Genomic DNA, 20,000 nt, shown 5'->3' with positions numbered 1-20,000 from the left:
TGGTGCGATGCTGCGTTCACGGCCCACACGAAGTGTTACGAGAACAAGAGCCTCACTTTGTTGAACCTTTTATATTAGAGTCTGACTTTAGCATTAAAAAGATGACAACCTGGCAGTGGACACGTGCATGTTGTCCAGCTGCTGTTGACCTAACCTTTGGTCAGGTGTTGCGTGGTGTTGTTGATCCTTCAGGCTGCCCTGTGGTCCAGTACCCCTGCGCTGCCTCCTCCTGCTCCACCACCCAGCTGTGGACTCACACGGGCTCAGTGCTGCAGGAGGGTTTGTCTCCATGCTGCACCACCAGGGCAGTAATGTTCATGTGAACCATGTGAGAGGTCTTAAAGGCTTTGTGAACTTTATTTTATGATATTCAGGAGGGGAGGTGGGGGTCTGATTTGTAAGAACATGGCAATAAAGACCCAATGAATGTAATTTAGAAGAGACTGAGGAGAGAGAGAGAGAGAGACACACACACACACACACACACACACACACATAAAGAGAGAGAGAGACACGCAGACACATAAAGTTGTATTATTTCTATTATAATGTTCCTGTTGTTGCTGTGCATTGTAAAGGTGTGGACATAGTTGTGTGTGTAGTTGCTTTCCCTTGTTTGTGCGTCCTTGAACAGAACGATGTGCGGTGGTGTTGCTGTCTGATGGCACAGGCATGTCAATAACGCCTCTGACTTTAATTGAGAGAGCAGGAGACAGGAGGGAGAGAGAAATGTCAGCATGCTCGTCGTATAGTTTCAGTCGACCTTCAGTCATAGTTCTCGTATGAAAGGTCCACGCTGGTGTTCTGCTCCGACGAGAAGGAGTGGACCTCGTCAGCGTGATGTCACCCTTGGGCTTCTGCATGTTGCCTCCAGCATGCTGCCTGGTGTTGGGCCGTTGTGATGGTGGTGTGATCTGGGCATGTGAGCTGCTTCAGACCTGATGGGAGCTCTGCAGGTGACGAGAGATCTTATCTTCTAGTGTTGTTTTACAGGGAGCTGATATGATCATAAGAGATTAAGATATTATGATCTCCTCATGGTTGTTGTTAGTCCACGAGCTGCAGTGTTCTGCATCAACTGGAGAGATTTAAAAGACTCCTTAGAGCAGCCTGATGATCAGGAGTTACAGTAATCCGTCTAGAAGTAACAAACGCGTGGACTGACTGGCTGCATCGCTTTGCAAATCTAACAAACAAATCCAAGGTGCTTTCTAACATCATTGCCCCGATCACACCGAGACGCGTCCCAACAGGACTGACGCCTCCTGGCACGGCCAGTCGCACCGATCAGCTGGTAACCTGAGGTGGGGGGTGGAGAGGAGGAGGCGCCATCACATGTAGTTAAGGTGGAGACAAACGGGCTCATGCAGACATGGAGCTCCTGCTGCTAAAGGAGGAGGACGTGGTGGAGGAGGAGGTGGGGAAAGATGATACAACATGTAGAATATTAATGTTTGTTCCAACCACATCGACCGGCATCAAAACAGGAAGTCAGTGGCAGAGCCCTCCCCTTGCAGGGCCACGCGCTTCTAGATAAAGCCTTCAAGGAAACACACAGAAGAATATAACTGGTACACATGGTACACATGGTACATGACCTGCTAGTAAAGACACGTTGATCATATGTAGTAGAGGTACTAGCTAAATGTAGTACTCTGTGTCTTTAGTAACATGTACTACAGTCCTTCAATGATCATATCTAGTAGAGGTACTAGCTAAGGGTAGTACTCTGAAGGACTGCGGTACATGTTACTAAAGACATTGATCATATGTAGTAGAGGTACTAGCTAAATGTAGTACTCTGTGTCTTCAGTAACATGTACTACAGTCCTTCAGTGATCATATCTAGTAGATCACTTTGTTGCAGTAGAATCTGGAGGCTTTCATGTGGCGGAAACCATGAGGCGCCTCTCACATTAAACACTTTTCTGTTTTTAATGTGGCAGCAGTCAAGGTTTGTCTCTGTTGTTTTTTGAGTCATAACAAGTGTGTTGTTGTGTTCATCCTGATAATTGGTTTCCCAGTAGAATTTAAAATGCTTTCCCCTCCCTGACTTCATCTGGAGTGGAGACTCAATAAGTGCTGCTCCGTCCTGAGAGCATCGTGCTGTCTGACACTTGATGAAGAGGAGGAAGGCCCTGGGGTGATGGTGTTACTGCATGAGGGCGAGGCTGCCCCGGGCTAAGTGGTGCTGATTGTACACCACACACACACTTAGACCGGACTCTCTCACACACACACACACACACACACACACTCTTAGACCTGGCTGACACACATGGACGTTGTTTGACCAGAAAGACAGGAAAGGACGTAAAATGCAAGATTAGTGTAATTCATACCGGTGTCCTCTGTACACCTGTCTGTACCGTCCACCCTCACCTGACAACAGCTGTGCATTATGAACATGATTACCGGCGTCAAGCGAGCGGCTTCCCAGAACAAAGGAAACACCTCGCCAGGCAGGAACATCAGCAGCTCGCCGGCCGGCCCGAGAGGACGACGCCGACACCCAGCGATGACCTTCCATCTCTGTCGAGATCCATTTCAATTAAAATACTTAAATCAAGTTTAAACGTGACAATTAAACAAACATTTATGAACCTGTCCTTCATCTCGTACATACATGCGTGCGTCCGTCTGTTCTCAATATGTCAGGAACGCTCACAGGAACTTCTGAAAGCTTTCCACAAACATCCACCTCAGGGATGAGCTGGTAGAAGTTGGTGGTCAAAGGTCGCCGTTGCTCAATAATTCTTACGCTACCTGCGACAATGTTTAACAGCAAATACCTGTGAGACGAAATTGGCTAAATTGTGAAGCATACATGTTTACATTTTGCTCACATAATTAAAGTCTACATTAGTGAAACTTTGTCTTGGGCTCGTCCGGGATTTGAACCCCTGGACCTCTCCAGCGAGGATCATGCCCCTGGACCAACGAGCCAAGAAAAAGGGTTCTTGTTTGACATCTGCGTGACGAAATCCTCCATTGTCAGGCGCGTCTATTGAGTAAGTGTGTCTAGGCAAAAGAAAGGATGTTCTGCAGTGAACCACATCACCTCAAGGATGTTCTGGTAGAAGCTGGTGGCCAAAGGTCGCAGTTACTCAAGTGTTCTTACACTTCTTGTGACAATTTCTCACGGACGCCTCGAAGCATGTACTTGTGAGGACATTTTGGACAAACTTGAGGTGGTAATAGTATTTTAATAAGAAACCCTCTGTGTGTCCTCGGTGTTGGCTGCATTGGTGCAGACTTTGCGTAGTGTTGCGTGGAGCCTCGGCCTAACGTTCACCCCGTGTTCTCAGCTCATTGCATCACGCTGATGATCACGTCCTTTCCCCTCTCAGCAGACCGACGTCTGTCCGGTGGTTTGATGCTGACGCATCAGAGCGTTGATGGATGCTCCTATTTTTAGACGCCACAGTCAGGTGGGAGCGAGGCGGCTACAATAAAACCTTTCAGCGTCGATGGCGTTGTACTCGGTATCTGTGATGAACGTTCTCAAACATCCAACCACAAGAGAGTAACGGCTGTTTGCAAATCCAGCGAATTAAAGAAACAACCTGACGAATCAAGACGTGCTCTGAATGCTGGTTGATCTGCTTCATTCACACTCAGTGCGACACTTATCAGAAGCTGAGGACAATTACCTGTTGAAAAAAGCAAAAGGGGATGTGAACACTGACATTGGGAGAAAGTAGGATGACAAATAGAAATACTACATTTAAGAAGAAGTGTTGAATGCCATGTTTAACCCTCTGACATCACTACTGTTCAAAAGCCTTAAAAGAAGCAGAACAGACTGGAGAGTTTCACATGAAAGTTCTCTCTTTCTGGACATTTTGAGAGTTTAATGAACCCACAAGTGTGAAGCTCCAGATCCTCAACCAGCTCAAAGGAAGAACAGTTTTATAGCTTCTCTCTCCAGCAGAGCTGTTTTCAGCTGAGTGACATCACTGCACAAGGGTTTCAAGGGGTTTCTGTCATCCATTAGTCTTCTAAGGCGACGATCAAACACAATGTACCATCAGAACACTGGAATGATGCTGCTGGAAAAACAAAAATACTGCTTTTCTATGAAAAATAAGGACATTTCTAAGTGACCCCAAACGTTTGAACGGTAGTGAAGGTCGTCATCGGCTGCTTGTCGTGGTTTCTTTGGACGGCTTCACTTGTGTTGGCAGTACGTTCATCAAACCTCTGAATGAATGACCGCTGCTGGAGTAGGATAAGAGGTGGAACCACAACCTGGAGGTGACCCAGAACGTCACTGCCGATGGAGCTACATCAAAGACGAGCCGGGAAGCTGGAGGGCGCGTGGCCGTTTGTCTCGGACACTCGGTTTGAAGGGCATTGTGGGGGTTTCTGTGGAACGAGCGCCTGCAGGGGAAGAGGAGGCTGCGTTGAACAAGTGGAGACACGACCGGCAGGCTGTAATGAATAGTTTGTTCAGGAAGCCGACCGTCCTCTCGGGGTCTTGCTCTGGGAGCGTGTTGCACTTGAACGCCTCGTTGTAGAGGTCTGGAAGAACGCTTTCTTTAATTTCATGGACCTGAGGGAGACGAGTAGATGCAACCGTGTCCTGAATGAGTGTTTTCAGTGGGTTGTATGTACAATGGTGTGGCCCTTCTCGAGTAGCAGATCATATTTGTGTATTTTTCTTCATTAAATTCACAGGATGTCATGAGCACAGTGAGCTATCACGACAAACACTTTCTACTCTTTTCAGTGGTTGTCTTTTCATTTTTATGTAGCGTGGGGTTCCAGATAATGATTGTTCAAGTGATTTGATTCATCTACAAAATAACTTATCATATAATAATGCTGTATTACAAATACAGAGCTCCTTTTGTAAAGCCAAGGCTTTTAAATAATGTATTTTCATATTATCAGGGCTCAACACCAATTATTAAGATTACCTCGTATCTTAAGACGCGAAGCAGCGCTTTGTAATGAAATGTCATAACCTGTTTATGACATTAAACAGAAATTCTACATCATCAGTACTTCTAGAGACGACCTCCAGCCGGTCTGGATTCTGCTGACTTGGCTGAATCCCCTCCCACGTGCATCTGAGCAGACTGGTGATGCTCCTTCTGCTGTTTGCCGTCTCTATTTTTATACGTGCGAGCATTCAGGGCCAAAGCATTGTTTGCCAATTCACAGAAACGGTTGCCAGCAGCAGTCTGGCAGCTGTTTCTCTCGAAAATCTGTTTATTTTGAAGCGATTTTGCAGCTGAAGAATGAACAACTCGTCTATATAAAGACGTAGAGGCGTGAAGTCTACCTGAGCACAGGAGGAAGTCTCTCTCTTTGTGATATCAGAGCGTCTCTTTGTTCAGAGCCCAGCAGCCATGTGCATGCGTGTGCATGCGTGTGCATGCGTGTGCATGCGTGTGCATGCGTGTGCATGCGTGTGCATGCGTGTGCATGCGTGTGCATGGGCGTTAGTGATGCATGGACTCGTAGTGGATCCGTGCAGACCTGTTCAGCCACAGACTGGAGATGAGAGATGTTTTGAAGCCTGGAGGTCGGTGACTTGGCCGTCGCCATCTTGACTTTTTTGCAACCGATGAACGGACGTGACCATATTTGGAGTTCGGAGGAGGAGCTCTGGGAAGCGGCACTGAGGCCTTTTATCTACTGTTAATTAAACAGATAAGCAATATTAAAGAAAATATAAAGTATATCAAGTACCATTAAAAACAAAGAATCCAATCACAGGTGTACATTTCACCTGAGATCTTCAGGTGGTTCTACCTGCAGCAGAACAACTCGCTGAGTCACTCAATTATCTTTTAAACTTGCTGCACATCTTGAAAACCAGGTTGTTCATTGTGTGTGTGTGTGTGTGTGTGTTGGGCCAGGAGCAGTGTGTGGGTGCATACCTACAGGATGCTTGTAAGAACTAGCAGAGGCCAAAGCCTTTCTCTCTTTGCTCACCATCACTGGATCCTGGAGCCCAGCAGTCCTCGACCTTGTTTGTGTCAGACAATACTTTCATGGACCGGCCTTCACGGTGTGGGCGATAAATATGACGTAATAAAATGATACGACCGGCATAATGATAATAATGAAGTGCTTAAAAATACAACTCACCACTACAGGATCGCAGGATGTGGAACTGGAGGCAGCTTTCATAGATTTTTTGGCACTCAGGATATTCTGCCTTGATTTTAATCCAGAACACAAAGATGAAACTGACTTGCGTTTCATTTTTGGGGAAACGTGTCACAAAACCTCTGGACATGTGTCAAGAAGCTCAGACACACAGACGGATGTATCCGGTCATTTTTCAAAATAAAACATCTTCCGAAGTTGATTTTTCTTTTCTTTCTGTGCGGCTCGGTGGTTGGGGGTTGGAGGCCCGGGGGTTAGGGGCCTCCAACCCCTGGTGGTTGGGGGCCTGGTGTTGGGGGCCCGGTGGTTGGGGGCCCTCATTTAGCTTTGCACTCAGTATATGTGTGTGTGTGTTCCAGTCTGCATAGGTCTGGGTCAGTTTCTGAACTTGAACCAGCCTGAATGAGTCGTTGACTAACTTTTCCCCACCTGGAGGTGATCCAGGAGACGCTTCACCTCCTTCCTCTTTCCTTCGCTCCAGCAGCAGCTGACCGGTGTGAGCGCCTGAGCTCAGCTCCAACGCGAGCTTCTCTCTTTGCAGGTTTCAGTAGAGCCGCTACTCACTGGCTGCATTTCCATCTGACCTTTTTGAATGAAAGGCTTTCTGCATCGGACACCGAGTGGGCTGAAGGTTATTTCACCTGAATGTTGAAGCAGCGTTCATCAGCGGCCCGGTTCTGAGCTCCTGGTGCGCATCACAGGGCTCACGCTGGAAACGCAGCACTGAATATTTAATACATGAGGATTTATTTCTCTACTCGGTTTATATTTGATCCGCTTCACACCCCTTCTTACCGCCATGTTAACACCAACCCGGCATACTGTTATCTTAAGTAGAGACATCCCAGAGGACACTTCTATCACAAGTGGTGTGGAAAGTTATGTGTAAATATGCAAATCATCCGTTATCTTATCAGGTATGTACTAATTTGCATATTTATCTATATGGTATAATAACATATTGAGCCTCCCTCCCCGTATTGTCTCTCTGCTCACAACACATGAGGCTCTGTGGACCCAGATTGGTCTTCAGGCGCTTCAGTCGTCCACTAAACAGGCTCCTGGACTCCCTTTACTCTTCCTCTTCGTCCTCCTCGAAAACCTTTGGATCACAAATATCTCATCAGCAGCTGTCATATATGATGGTTCTCCTCCGCGATATGGAGGTTAATCACAAGTTCATGTTGGTGTGAGTGCTTTTCTTTTGTTTGGTATAGCAGCTCTCAGTCTAAGTCGTTTACCCATGAGCCTCGGCTGCTGCTGCTATGGAGAAGAAGTCCTTTTGAGGCGTGTGTAGACCAGATGTAAACTGCTGAGTGTCTTTAATCTTTAGTTTCTCACAACAGAACAGGAAGCTTGTCACTGCTCTTTGGACTAAAAAAAGGAGAAAAGTCAACTCCCACTTGTCTTGTTTACTTTACCCAACGGATTGTTCCAGTTGTTGTTGGGACGGATTATTCATTATTTGTTCACGTCCGTCTCGTCCTTGAACTGCTCCAGCTGATCGACGCAGACCACGAACGTGACTGTGTGAATGTTTCCTCCCTGAAGGACTCGTCCATACCTCAAGGAGGGATCAGACGAGCTCATATTGTATGAAACTTCTTGGTATGTTACTTGAAATAAACCAAATGCATGTTTTCTTTCCTCTTTCTCCTCCTGCTCTTCCTCTTGAGCAGGGCTCCTCTGGATCTGGATCGCAGGGTTTCCAGATCTGCAGTGTTTCCCAGGTGAGACTAACACACCTTGACAATCATTGTGACCCATGAATGAGTTTCCAGAGGGAGAGGCTTGCTTTGCATCCTTGGTGGAGGTCTCCTTGAACTAAACACGTTCTCACAACTCAAACACTACCTCTTGCAGTCATTCAATTATGAGAAATCAAGTAGTTCATGAGACACTTGTCTTATCTTAGATGAATAGATTGTACATCACAGGAGAGGTAGTAATTTTACGGCAAGGGGGGATCTTGATTGAAGAGTTTTTTCCAGTGATTATGGGATAGTAATATCCCTAATGAGGAGTTCCTCCCTTTAACTCTCCGTCGTCGTCATCCTCCAGGTGTCTTTGGGGGATGTCCTGGCTCTGTGGCCGGAGGGGGCTCAGCCCTGAAGAGCAGTCCACCAGCGCAGAGCATTCAACGGCTGACAGACGACGCAAGCCTCTACAGATGGACACATCCAGGTGTAGAGACACCTGCCCAGCTGCTTGAGAGAGAGAGAGCTGACCAATCGGCAAACTTCTCCCTCTTCAATCTCCTTGTATTTGACATTCCATCCAACAATCTTCCCTCCTTCCATTCAGTCGTCTCGAGCGTAGAGCTGGAAGAGGAGAGCAGGTAATGGATGATGCTGGCCATGGTGACCTAGTGTAAATGGCTATTCCTCAGCGCAGCTCAGTGCCAGGAATACTGCTCAATCTTCCTCCTCCTCCCACCCCTCCTCTACCTCTCCGCTCTCCTTCCCTGTTCGCCGCCGCTCGCTGCTGCCGCTCGCTGCCGCCGCTCGCTGCCCGGCCCCGCCTCCCCCCTCCAACACCATGGTCGGTGCAGGCCTGGGCGTGTGGAAGCTAATGCGAGGTGTCCGTCAGCTGGAGCTCCACCGCCTCATCCTGGCGCTCATCATCTTCTGCCTGCTGTCCATGGCCTTCCTGGCTTACTACGTCTCCAACAGCCCCAAGATCAAAGAGGCCCCCCCTTTGCCCTTCAGTGACTGCGGCGGCGGAGGAGGTGGGGGGATGTTGCTGGGAGCGAGCACCGGGGCCGCCGGCGTCGGAGGAGGAGGGCCGGGCGTCCAGAGGGCGCCGCTTTTCCTCCCCCAGCGCCCGGGCCGCCTGCGGCAGGTGAAGGCGGTGGACAACTCCAGGACGGAGCCCGTGGTTCTGGTGTTTGTGGAGAGCATCTACTCCCAGCTGGGCCAGGAGATCGTGGCCATTTTGGAGTCCAGCCGCTTCCACTACCGGACAGAGATCGCTCCCGGTAAAGGAGACATGCCCACGCTGACGGAGCACAACCGCGGCCGCTACACGCTGATCATCTACGAAAACGTGTTGAAATACGTCAACCTGGACGCGTGGAACCGCGACTTGCTGGACAAGTACTGCGCCGAGTACGGAGTGGGCGTCATTGGCTTTTTCAAAGCGAATGAGAACTCTCTCCTCAGCGCACAGCTCAAAGGCTTCCCCCTCTTCCTGCACTCGCACCTGGGGCTCAGGGACTACCGCATCAACCCCAACGCCCCTCTCCTCTACATCACCAAGCCCAACCAGGTGGAGCAGGGCTCTCTGCCGGGGGACGACTGGACCGTCTTCCAGTCCAACCACTCTACCTACGAACCGGTGCTTCTGGCCAGCACCAAGTCCGCCGAGGCGCTGGCGCATTTTGGACCCGGCCCCCCGCGGGCCCTGCACGCCACCGTGGTCCAGGACTTGGGGCTCCACGACGGCATCCAGAGGGTTCTCTTTGGAAACAATCTCAACTACTGGCTTCACAAGCTGGTGTTTGTGGACTCCATCGCCTACCTGACTGGGAAGAGACTGTGCTTGTCCTTGGACCGCCACATCCTGGTGGACGTGGACGATATATTCGTTGGCAAGGAGGGAACCCGCATGAAGGTGTCTGACGTGGAGGTGGGTTAAACTGTGGGACGAGTAAGAACTGTTGTTGAGGGACTCATTTAAAGTAAGATGGATTCCTAAAAGAGCTGTAGTTTATATGTTTATCATGAAAATACATGATAATGTAAAAGGGGTCGCTTGTAGGATGAACTTACATTATATGGACCGCCTGGAGTGAGCACATGAAGCGTAGACTTCTATACAACCAGGAGTCACCCCCTGGTGGTCAGGAGAGAGAATGCAGCTTTAACACATGAAGCATAGACTTCTATACAACCAGAGGAGTCGCCCCCTGGTGGTCAGGAGAGAGAATGGAGCTTTAACACATGAAGCATAGACTTCTATACAACCAGAGGAGTCGCCCCCTGCTGGTCAGGAGAGAGAATGCAGCTTTAACACATGAAGCATAGACTTCTATACAACCAGAGGAGTCGCCCCCTAGTGGTCAGGAGAGAGAATGCAGCTTTAACACGTGAAGCATAGACTTCTATACAACCAGAGGAGTCGCCCCCTAGTGGTCAGGAGAGAGAATGCAGCTTTAACACATGAAGCATAGACTTCTATACAACCAGAGGAGTCGCCCCCTGGTGGTCAGGAGAGAGAATGCAGCTTTAACACATGAAGCATAGACTTCTATACAACCAGAGGAGTCGCCCCCTGGTGGTCAGGAGAGAGAATGCAGCTTTAACACATCTAACATAGACTTCTATACAACCAGAGGAGTCGCCCCCTGGTGGTCAGGAGAGAGAATGCAGCTTTAACACATGAAGCATAGACTTCTATACAACCACAGGAGCCGGTTTTACTGGGTTTGTTGTGCAAGTCTGGTACGGTTCTTTTTAAGTGTTTAATGGGGGATCAGAGGGGGGCTGGTGACGTATTTAATTAGCTGTCATTAATTAGCATAGTGAGAAGCTCGTTATGTAACAATTCCACTCTTGTAGGCTATGATATTGTTAATTGCTGCTCTGAGATCTGAGAGTCTGTCGCCCTACGAGCTCTGACACATTAAAGGCTTCACCAGCAGGCTGAAACGCCAGAGTCACAGGTCTGCAGCTGGACGACGGCTTTAGGAGAACAGAGAGGTGGAGTTGTGTCTGGAAGCTGCTGGTCAGGAGGTAGAACATATGATGCTTATCTTCTAGCTGTGAGAACAGTTTTTACAGATTTGATCCTTGTCAGAAGAAGAGCAAACTCAGTGTAACGCCTGTCCGCTCATCCAGGAATTACTGAATGAAATGCTGCAGAGTAAAAGGAGCCGTGTTGTGTTTCATCCTCCACAGGCATTGCTCAACACTCAAAGCAAGCTGAGAGCGCTGGTCCCTAATTTCACCTTCAATTTGGGATTTTCCGGGAAGTTCTACCACACAGGTAGGATCACCTGACGCCGTGTCCCGGCTCTGTGTTGGAGCTGTGGAGCTCTGTCTTTCTGCCAACACGACAGTCCTCTGGAACATTTAGCTGCCTTTGTATTATCCAGGAAAAAGCTAAACTCTAACATTAACCAATGCTCTGCGAGTCAGATCAATACTCTAACTTACCCATGGAGGTGAAGCTGGAGCTCACCACACATCCAGCACATGGAAAGTGATTTCAACGTTCCCGTATTTTCCTTTTAGCGGCGCAGGATGCTTCTGAAAGGCTTCCTCTGTAGATACGAGCGTCTCGCTCTGCGGCAACAAAAACACAACAACGTTCTTAGTTTCAGGTCAATATACACGACAGGAAACATCTTGTATTACATGTCCGCCAATAGATCCCCCTGAATCCTGCACACTGGACCTTTTTAAGGATAAAACCTAAATAGATACGGTTAAAGGACTTCACTGCATGACAGGATGCATTCAGGGCCTGAAGGCTTCAGATCTCTGCAGGAATACACGGCCTCACTTTACTGTGGAGCAATTAACTAAATGTATTCACTAATTCTGATTCAGGGTTCTTGCACTCATTGAAGACCTGGAACAGTCCTGGAGTTTTAAAAGGTTATTTCCAGGTCTGGAAAAGTCCCCAAAGTTGTGTAAAAGTCCTGTAAATGTGTTATATTCATGTGTTCATGTGTTCATTCACGCTGAGTTTAAATAATGAATCTGCTTTTAAAAGAAAGAGGCTCAAAATATCAGCAGCATACATACAGGCATCTATATGAATGTTTATTCTTTTAATCAAACTATTGTCTCATTCATTTGAGTCATTTAAGGTTTACTGTATGCTTTGAATCCTCATTGTTAGTTTAAATACTACATTTTATCACTTTTTACTGTTTACACACACATTTCATCACAATGTTTGCTCACGGACATTTGGTTTAAAGTCATGGAAACTTGATTAAAAGTCATGGAAATGTAGTTAAAGGTCATTGACATTTGGTTAAAATTCATGGAAATGTGATTACAAGTCATGAAAATTTGGTCATGGAAAAGCCGTGTTAACGCAGGGTTCATACACATTTTGACCGGTGGATTTCCACGGCTTTTCACAATTTAAAAGTCATGGAAATTTTGTAAAAAGTCATAAAATTGTGTTTAAAGTCATGGAAACCCTCTGGTCACAATGTGTTTGAACCCTGTGAGGGGGTCAGCTCAGTCTTTCGGCCTGTACTGAGTATTAATCTGAATCTTTGACCAATAAAGACCTTCACCCAGCGGCACCCGGTCCCTCTGGTGCTCAGTACCAGGAAGACGGGTCGGCAGCCTGAACCCACACCGGCCTCAACAAGACGTTGTGTGTGCTGACGTTGAGTCAACATGGTTCCCTCCACCACGTCGCTCTGTGTGCAGCTGGTGTGTGTCTGTTCACACGCTTCACTTTAACACTGATGGGGCGAGAATTATGGGAACAACTGAAAACTAGTGTGTGAGGGAGGAGAGCGTGAGGCTCCTGTCTTCACCCTGCAGAGATCACAGGAACCTCTGGTGTGACGCAACAACGCCCACACAGGAAGGCGTTCACCGCGGATCAGGACGCGACTCATCCTGTAAAATGTGTTTCTAGGAACCGACGAAGAGGACCGGGGAGACGACATGCTGCTGCAGCACCGCATGGACTTCTGGTGGTTCCCTCACATGTGGAGCCACATGCAGCCGCACCTCTTCCACAACGTCAGCGTGTTGGCGGAGCAGATGAGGCTCAACAAGGTCTTTGCTCAGGTAGGACGGCTGCAGGCGGCTTTCACCTCTTCCTTCTCCTCTGAGAACAGTACGATGGCCGTCCCCATGCGCTAGTGCGCCCCAAAAGTTGTTGGAGGAATTGAGTTGTATAAATCAGAGTTATTAGTATTATTTGGGGTGATATGTGTCAAACAGATTTGATGCTACATTTTACCATTTGGGGCATTTGGATGTGGATAACGTGGGTTGTGTGAGCTGCTCAGAGACCTTCTACTCCATCCAGGATGCTCCTCTATACAGGAACGCCATACTGATTTTAAGTCCCAGCATGCCCCATTCAGACAATCTTTTGTCATAAAATACGTATTTATTTGTCTTTTTTTAACAGGATGACACAGTTTCTTGACTAAACTCCTTCCTAACAGGACAAGACTTTGTTTTATTGTGATTGTTGTTCAGGTTCTGAGTCTTTAGGTCCTAATCTTTCCATAAAGGTGTCTTATTGACGCTGCAGGAGGCTTTTTTGGGGGAATCTGGCTCATATCATGCTGGATGTTCACAGTTATGATCAAAACATCTTTTAAAAGTGATTTTTTTGCAGATATACATTTTTTTCCCCAAGACTTTGCTGAGCAAATACTTACAATAAACACAAGTATTGGAGTTAATTTGGGGTTCCTACGACGACTCAAACACAGGGGAAACACTAAAGTTAAAGAGCTGTCGAGTGTTTAGACGCATGCTCTATCATCTCTGTAACTTCCTCTCCTCCTTTCCTTTCCTTTCTTCCTCTTCTCCTCGTCCTCTCCAGGAGCACGGCATCCCCACAGACATGGGCTATGCGGTGGCCCCGCACCACTCGGGGGTCTACCCGGTGCACAGCCAGCTCTACGAGGCCTGGAAGTCCGTGTGGAGCATCAAGGTGACCAGCACCGAGGAGTACCCTCACCTGAGGCCGGCCCGGTACCGCCGCGGATTCACCCACAACGGGATCCAGGTCCGTCTGCTCGCTGCAGGAGAACCTCTCACCACACCACGACAGCAGCAACGTTCTCCTCCTGTTCACTGACGTTCTCCTCGTGTGTTCAGGTGCTGCCCCGGCAGACCTGTGGTCTGTTCACTCACACCATCTTCTACAACGAGTACCCAGGAGGCTCCAAAGAGCTGGACAAGAGCATCCGAGGAGGAGAGCTCTTCCTCACCGTGCTGCTGAACCCGGTGAGTCTGCTGGTGACCGCTAGCGGCCACTGGAGGCCGCTAGAGCCGCTCTGCCTCCTGCACCAGCCCTTTGTTCTTCCTCTTGCGTTGTAATGTGATGCCAGTTAGTTGTGTTGCTCTCTTTATGTGAGAGCTACGCGTAGCCTCCGACGCGTAGCCTCCGACGCGTAGCCTCCGACGCGTAGCCTCCGACGCGTAGCCTCCGACGCGTTGCCTCCGACGCGTAGCCTCCGACGGCTCATTGTTCTGCTCACCTGTCCTTTATGTTTCTCTGTTGTTATCCAGCGAATCTGGTCTGGATCTAAATGTCTCGGACCCTTGATGGACACTTCAGACCCCTTAATAGCCTCGAACGCTAAATGCATTTAAAGGTTATAAGAGTGTGGAATTTTAAAATAAAGCCCCCCTGTATGAGCTGAGTGAGCTGTTGCTCTGCCCAGAGCTCCTTGCTGGTCTAACTGGTGCTCTGTGTCCTCTCCTGCAGATCAGCATCTTCATGACTCACCTGTCGAACTACGGCAACGACCGTCTGGGTCTGTACACCTTTGAGTCTCTGGTGAAGTTCGTGCAGTGCTGGACCAACCTGAGGCTGCAGACGCTGCCGCCGGTCCGCCTCGCCGAGAAGTACTTCCAGATCTTCCCCGAGGAGAGGGACCCGCTCTGGCAGGTCAGGACACTCGGGCCTTCTGGGGGTTTTAGAAGAACCACAGCGTTCTCTGGAGAGGAAAGAAAAGACGTGTTGTGTGTGTGCTCGTGTTTCAGAACCCGTGTCATGACAAGAGGCACAAAGACATCTGGTCCAAAGAGAAGACCTGCGACCGCCTCCCCAAGTTCCTCGTCATCGGACCCCAGAAAACAGGTTCTCTCTCTCTCTCCGTCCATTCTCTCCATCTGTGCCTGTGCTCTCACCCTCTCACCGCCTCGTCTCCTCTTCAGGCACCACGGCGCTTCACTCGTTCCTCAGCCTCCACCCGGCCGTCACCAGCTCCTTCCCCAGCGCCACCACCTTCGAGGAGATCCAGTTCTTCAGTGGAGCGAACTACGACAACGGGATCGACTGGTAACGGCTTAAATATGAAGAGAGGAAGTCGCTGTGGCACCAACGTGAGGGTCACCCTTCCTCCTCTTCATGGATTCAAGCAGACGTGGCGCTTTTGCCCTTTGCTGTGTCGCGGGATGAGGAGGAAGAAGACCCCAAAAAGCAGAGGTTATGGGTTCACGATATAAAGGAAAGAAAAGGTTTCCATCTAGAATTGTAAAGCTCTTCGTCATTAAATACCGCTAACATTAGCGCCTCGTCGGAGGGAAGCCATTTTCTTTTGGATTCCCCGCTGTTCACACCACACAAACAGGAAGTGGTAAAGGAATAAAGCCCGCCTCTCGCTTGATCCGATTGGCTGCCTTGGCCGAGCGTGACAGTGATGAGCTGCGCGACTCCGCGCCTTAAAAGTTGAGAATATTTTAACTTTTAAGCGCGCTAGAACAACGTGAGGAAAACAACGGTTTTGTTAGCTAGCTAGCTAGGTAGTTAGCTACCTAGCTAGGTAGCTAGCTAGCTAGCGTCTGGTGTGATCGGGCCCTAAAAGCATGAAGCCGACAGTGTTGGACCAGGTGCAGCGCAGTAGCTCAATGCTAATCCAGAGTCTGTGCTTCTTGGGGGGCGGTCCTTCCTCGTGCTGCAGAGATCAGTCACGACCTCCTTCTAGCTTTCAGAGCTCACGCTGAACTCGTCGGGATGCAGAAAGAATTAACACAGCATTTATTTTAATGTGTTTTACTGCATTTAGGAACAATTCAGTTGCATTTCTCAAGACAATACACACTGGCTCAAAACATTCATTAAAGGAAGATTAAAAGTCCTCAGATGAGCTAACGGGTCCGCCCCCTCCTCCCTCCTCCCCTCAGGTACATGGACTTCTTCCCATTCCCTTCCAACGTCAGCACAGACTTCATGTTTGAAAAGAGCGCCAACTACTTTGACACGGAGGCGGCGCCCAAGAGAGCCGCCGCGCTGCTGCCGCGGGCCAAAGTGCTGGCCGTGCTCATCAACCCGTCGGACCGGGCCTACTCCTGGTACCAGGTGGGCCGCGCCAGACTTCACCTCCACTTGTCTGACCCGTGAAGCGTCCGTCAGTAACGCAGAGGACGATTCACGGGGCTTTTATTGTGATTTATTGTTATTTAATTATTCAGTCATTTTGTTCGATTCATTTATTAGTCATCAATTGTGTGTGTGTGCGTGTGTGTGTGCGTGTGTGTGTGTGTGCGTGTGTGTGTCTGCAGCACCAGCGGGCCCACCAGGACCCTGCAGCCCTCAACAACTCGTTCCATGCCGTGGTGACCTCCGGCCCCTCGGGGCCCCGGGACCTGCTGGCCCTGCAGCGGCGCTGCCTGCACCCCGGGGCCTACGCGCCGCACCTGGAGCGCTGGCTGCAGCACTACCAGCCCGGACAGGTACGCTGCTGCACCACGACGCAGAGAACGTGTGTGTGTACCTGTACCTGTGTTGTACATGTACCTGTGTTGTACATGTACCTGTGTTGTACATGTACCTGTGTTGTACATGTACCTGTAGTGTACTCGTGCTGTACATGTACCTGTAGTGTACATGTACCTGTAGTGTACCTGTGTTGTACATGTACCTGTAGTGTACCCGTGTTGTACATGTACCTGTAGTGTACCCGTGCTGTACATGTACCTGTAGTGTACTCGTGCTGTACATGTACCTGTAGTGTACCTGTAGTGTACATGTACCTGTAGTGTACCCGTAGTGTACATGTACCTGTAGTGTACCTGTGCTGTACATGTACCTGTAGTGTACCTGTAGTGTACATGTACCTGTAGTGTACCCGTAGTGTACATGTACCTGTAGTGTACCTGTGCTGTACATGTACCTGTAGTGTACCTGTGCTGTACATGTACCTGTAGTGTACCTGTGCTGTACATGTACCTGTAGTGTACCTGTACCTGTGTTGTACCTGTGTTGTACATGTACCCGTGTTGTACATGTACCCGTGTTGTACATGTACCTGTGTTGTACATGTACCCGTGTTGTACATGTACCTGTAGTGTACCTGTGTTGTACATGTACCTGTAGTGGACCCGTGTTGTACATGTACCTGTAGTGTACCCGTGCTGTACATGTACCTGTAGTGTACCTGTACCTGTACCCGTGTTGTACCTGTAGTGTACCTGTACCTGTAGTGTACCTGTACCTGTACCTGTAGTGTACCTGTACCTGTAGTGTACCCGTGCTGTACCTGTACCTGTACCTGTAGTGTACCTGTACCTGTACCTGTAGTGTACCTGTACCTGTAGTGTACCTGTACCTGTAGTGTACCTGTACCTGTAGTGTACCCGTGCTGTACCTGTACCTGTACCTGTAGTGTACCTGTACCTGTACCTGTACGTGTACCTGTACCTGTACGTGTACCTGTACATGCACCAGCCGTGCAGCGGTCCTGATGAAGCTTCCTCTGTGTTGCAGTTGCACATCGTGGACGGCGCTCTGCTGCGCTCCAACCCGGCGCTGGTGATGGAGGGAATCCAGAGATTCCTCGGTGTCACGCCCATCTTCAACTACACCCAGGCTCTGATGTGTGTAACACACACACACTGACACACACTCACACACGTCGCCTCGTTACACGTCTCCAGTGGATCTGAAGTGGAACAGTCGGTATGAGGTTTAGGTTCTCAGTGGATAAAAGTATAATTCCTCATGTATAAAAAGGTTGCATTAAATACATGTAATATTCTTTCATTACTTCAGAAAGTGAAGCAGGAAGACGAGCTGAAGGCGCTGCAGCAGAAGCCTGTGAAGCCTCGAGGGAGGAAACGTTTAGAGATAAAGACTTCAGGAAAACATCCACTGGAAGGATTTTCCTCCAAGTGTTAAAGATAATCCTTGAATTCATGAAGAGATGTTAGTTTTCTCATGACGCGAGTCTGTGAATGTGAGGCGACGTGTGAAAATGTCTCTTTCTTAAACCGTTGATTTAAATCTAAAAGACCTTCAGCCGCACATTGACGGCTTCATTTCCACTGGAGTCGTGCAAAGAGGCAGAAAACATGTTCCAGTCCCAATAATCTGACTGTAGATATGAGACCTGGTGCGCAAGACCTGGTGCACAAGAGACGAGACCTGGTGCACAAGAGACGAGACCTGGCGCACAAGACCTGGTGCGCAAGAGACGAGACCTGGTGCACAAGAGACGAGACCTGGTGCACAAGACCTGGTACACAAGAGACGAGACCTGGTACACAAGACCTGGTACACAAGAGACGAGACCTGGTGCGCAAGAGACGAGACCTGGTGCACAAGACCTGGTACACAAGAGACGAGACCTGGTACACAAGAGACGAGACCTGGTGCACAAGAGACGAGACCTGGTGCGCAAGAGACGAGACCTGGTGCACAAGACCTGGTACACAAGAGACGAGACCTGGTGCACAAGAGACGAGACCTGGTGCGCAAGAGACGAGACCTGGTGCACAAGACCTGGTACACAAGAGACGAGACCTGGTGCGCAAGAGACGAGACCTGGTGCACACAAGAGACGAGACCTGGTGCGCAAGAGACGAGACCTGGCGCGCAAGACCTGGTACACAAGAGACGAGACCTGGTACACAAGACCTGGTACACAAGAGACGAGACCTGGTACACAAGACCTGGTACACAAGAGACGAGACCTGGTGCGCAAGAGACGAGACCTGGTGCACAAGACCTGGTACACAAGAGACGAGACCTGGTACACAAGACCTGGTACACAAGAGACGAGACCTGGTGCGCAAGAGACGAGACCTGGTGCGCAAGAGACGAGACCTGGTGCACAAGACCTGGCGCGCAAGAGACGAGACCTGGTGCACAAGACCTGGCACACAAGAGACGAGACCTGGTGCGCAAGAGACGAGACCTGGTGCGCAAGAGACGAGACCTGGTGCACAAGAGACGAGACCTGGTGCACAAGAGACGAGACCTGGTGCACAAGAGACGAGACCTGGTGCACAAGAGACGAGACCTGGTGCGCAAGAGACGAGACCTGGTGGGCAAGAGACGAGACCTGGTGGGCAAGAGACGAGACCTGGCGCACAAGAGACGAGACCTGGCGGGCAAGAGACGAGACCTGGCGGGCAAGAGACGAGACCTGGCGCGCAAGAGACGAGACCTGGTGCACAAGACCTGGTACACAAGAGACGAGACCTGGTGCACAAGACCTGGTACACAAGAGACGAGACCTGGTGCACAAGACCTGGTACACAAGAGACGAGACCTGGTGCACAAGACCTGGTACACAAGAGACGAGACCTGGTACGCAAGAGACGAGACCTGGCGCGCAAGAGACGAGACCTGGCGCGCAAGAGACGAGACCTGGCGCACAAGAGACGAGACCTGGCGCACAAGAGACGAGACCTGGCGCACAAGACCTGGTACACAAGAGACGAGACCTGGTGCACAAGACCTGGTACACAAGAGACGAGACCTGGTGCACAAGACCTGGTACACAAGAGACGAGACCTGGTGCGCAAGAGACGAGACCTGGTGCACAAGACCTGGCGCACAAGAGACGAGACCTGGCGCACAAGAGACGAGACCTGGTGCACAAGACCTGGCACACAAGAGACGAGACCTGGCGCACAAGAGACGAGACCTGGTGCACAAGACCTGGCACACAAGAGACGAGACCTGGCACACAAGAGACAGCATCAGGTCCCCGTTGTGCTCTAAATAGAGTCCACTTAAACTTCTACAGATTTGTATTTTAGATGTAAAAACCCAGAATGAGAGCGCTCCCTCAACAGAGACGTTAACATGTGAAAGGTGTTGAATGAACGTGTGAACATGCGTGTGAACATGCGTGTGAACATGCGTGTGAACATGCGTGTGAACATGCGTGTGAACATGCGTGTGAACATGCGTGTGAACATGCGTGT

The 20,000-nt window shown here is 49.5% G+C and overlaps 1 protein-coding gene across 1 annotated transcript in view; it reads left to right on the top strand.

Annotated features, from left to right (window-relative positions):
• ndst2a (N-deacetylase/N-sulfotransferase (heparan glucosaminyl) 2a) overlaps positions 1 to 20,000 on the top strand; it is a 22,781-nt gene that overhangs the window by 1,030 nt on the left and 1,751 nt on the right. The window contains exons 2-13 of the mRNA XM_068568721.1: positions 7,803 to 7,853; positions 8,185 to 9,750; positions 11,022 to 11,109; positions 12,733 to 12,887; positions 13,660 to 13,845; positions 13,938 to 14,066; positions 14,551 to 14,733; positions 14,829 to 14,925; positions 15,003 to 15,126; positions 15,972 to 16,146; positions 16,350 to 16,520; positions 17,554 to 17,663. Of these exons, the coding sequence (XP_068424822.1) occupies positions 8,662 to 9,750; positions 11,022 to 11,109; positions 12,733 to 12,887; positions 13,660 to 13,845; positions 13,938 to 14,066; positions 14,551 to 14,733; positions 14,829 to 14,925; positions 15,003 to 15,126; positions 15,972 to 16,146; positions 16,350 to 16,520; positions 17,554 to 17,663 (2,507 nt within the window). The 5' untranslated portion in view covers positions 7,803 to 7,853; positions 8,185 to 8,661. The remainder of the gene's footprint in view (positions 1 to 7,802; positions 7,854 to 8,184; positions 9,751 to 11,021; positions 11,110 to 12,732; positions 12,888 to 13,659; positions 13,846 to 13,937; positions 14,067 to 14,550; positions 14,734 to 14,828; positions 14,926 to 15,002; positions 15,127 to 15,971; positions 16,147 to 16,349; positions 16,521 to 17,553; positions 17,664 to 20,000) is intronic.

Source organism: Clinocottus analis, unplaced genomic scaffold (genome assembly GCF_023055335.1).
Source record: "Clinocottus analis isolate CAN_PGR_092001 unplaced genomic scaffold, fCliAna1.0.p SCAF_8, whole genome shotgun sequence".
Classification (NCBI taxonomy): Eukaryota; Metazoa; Chordata; class Actinopteri; order Perciformes; family Cottidae; genus Clinocottus; species Clinocottus analis.
This window is presented reverse-complemented; position numbering and strand designations above follow the sequence as displayed.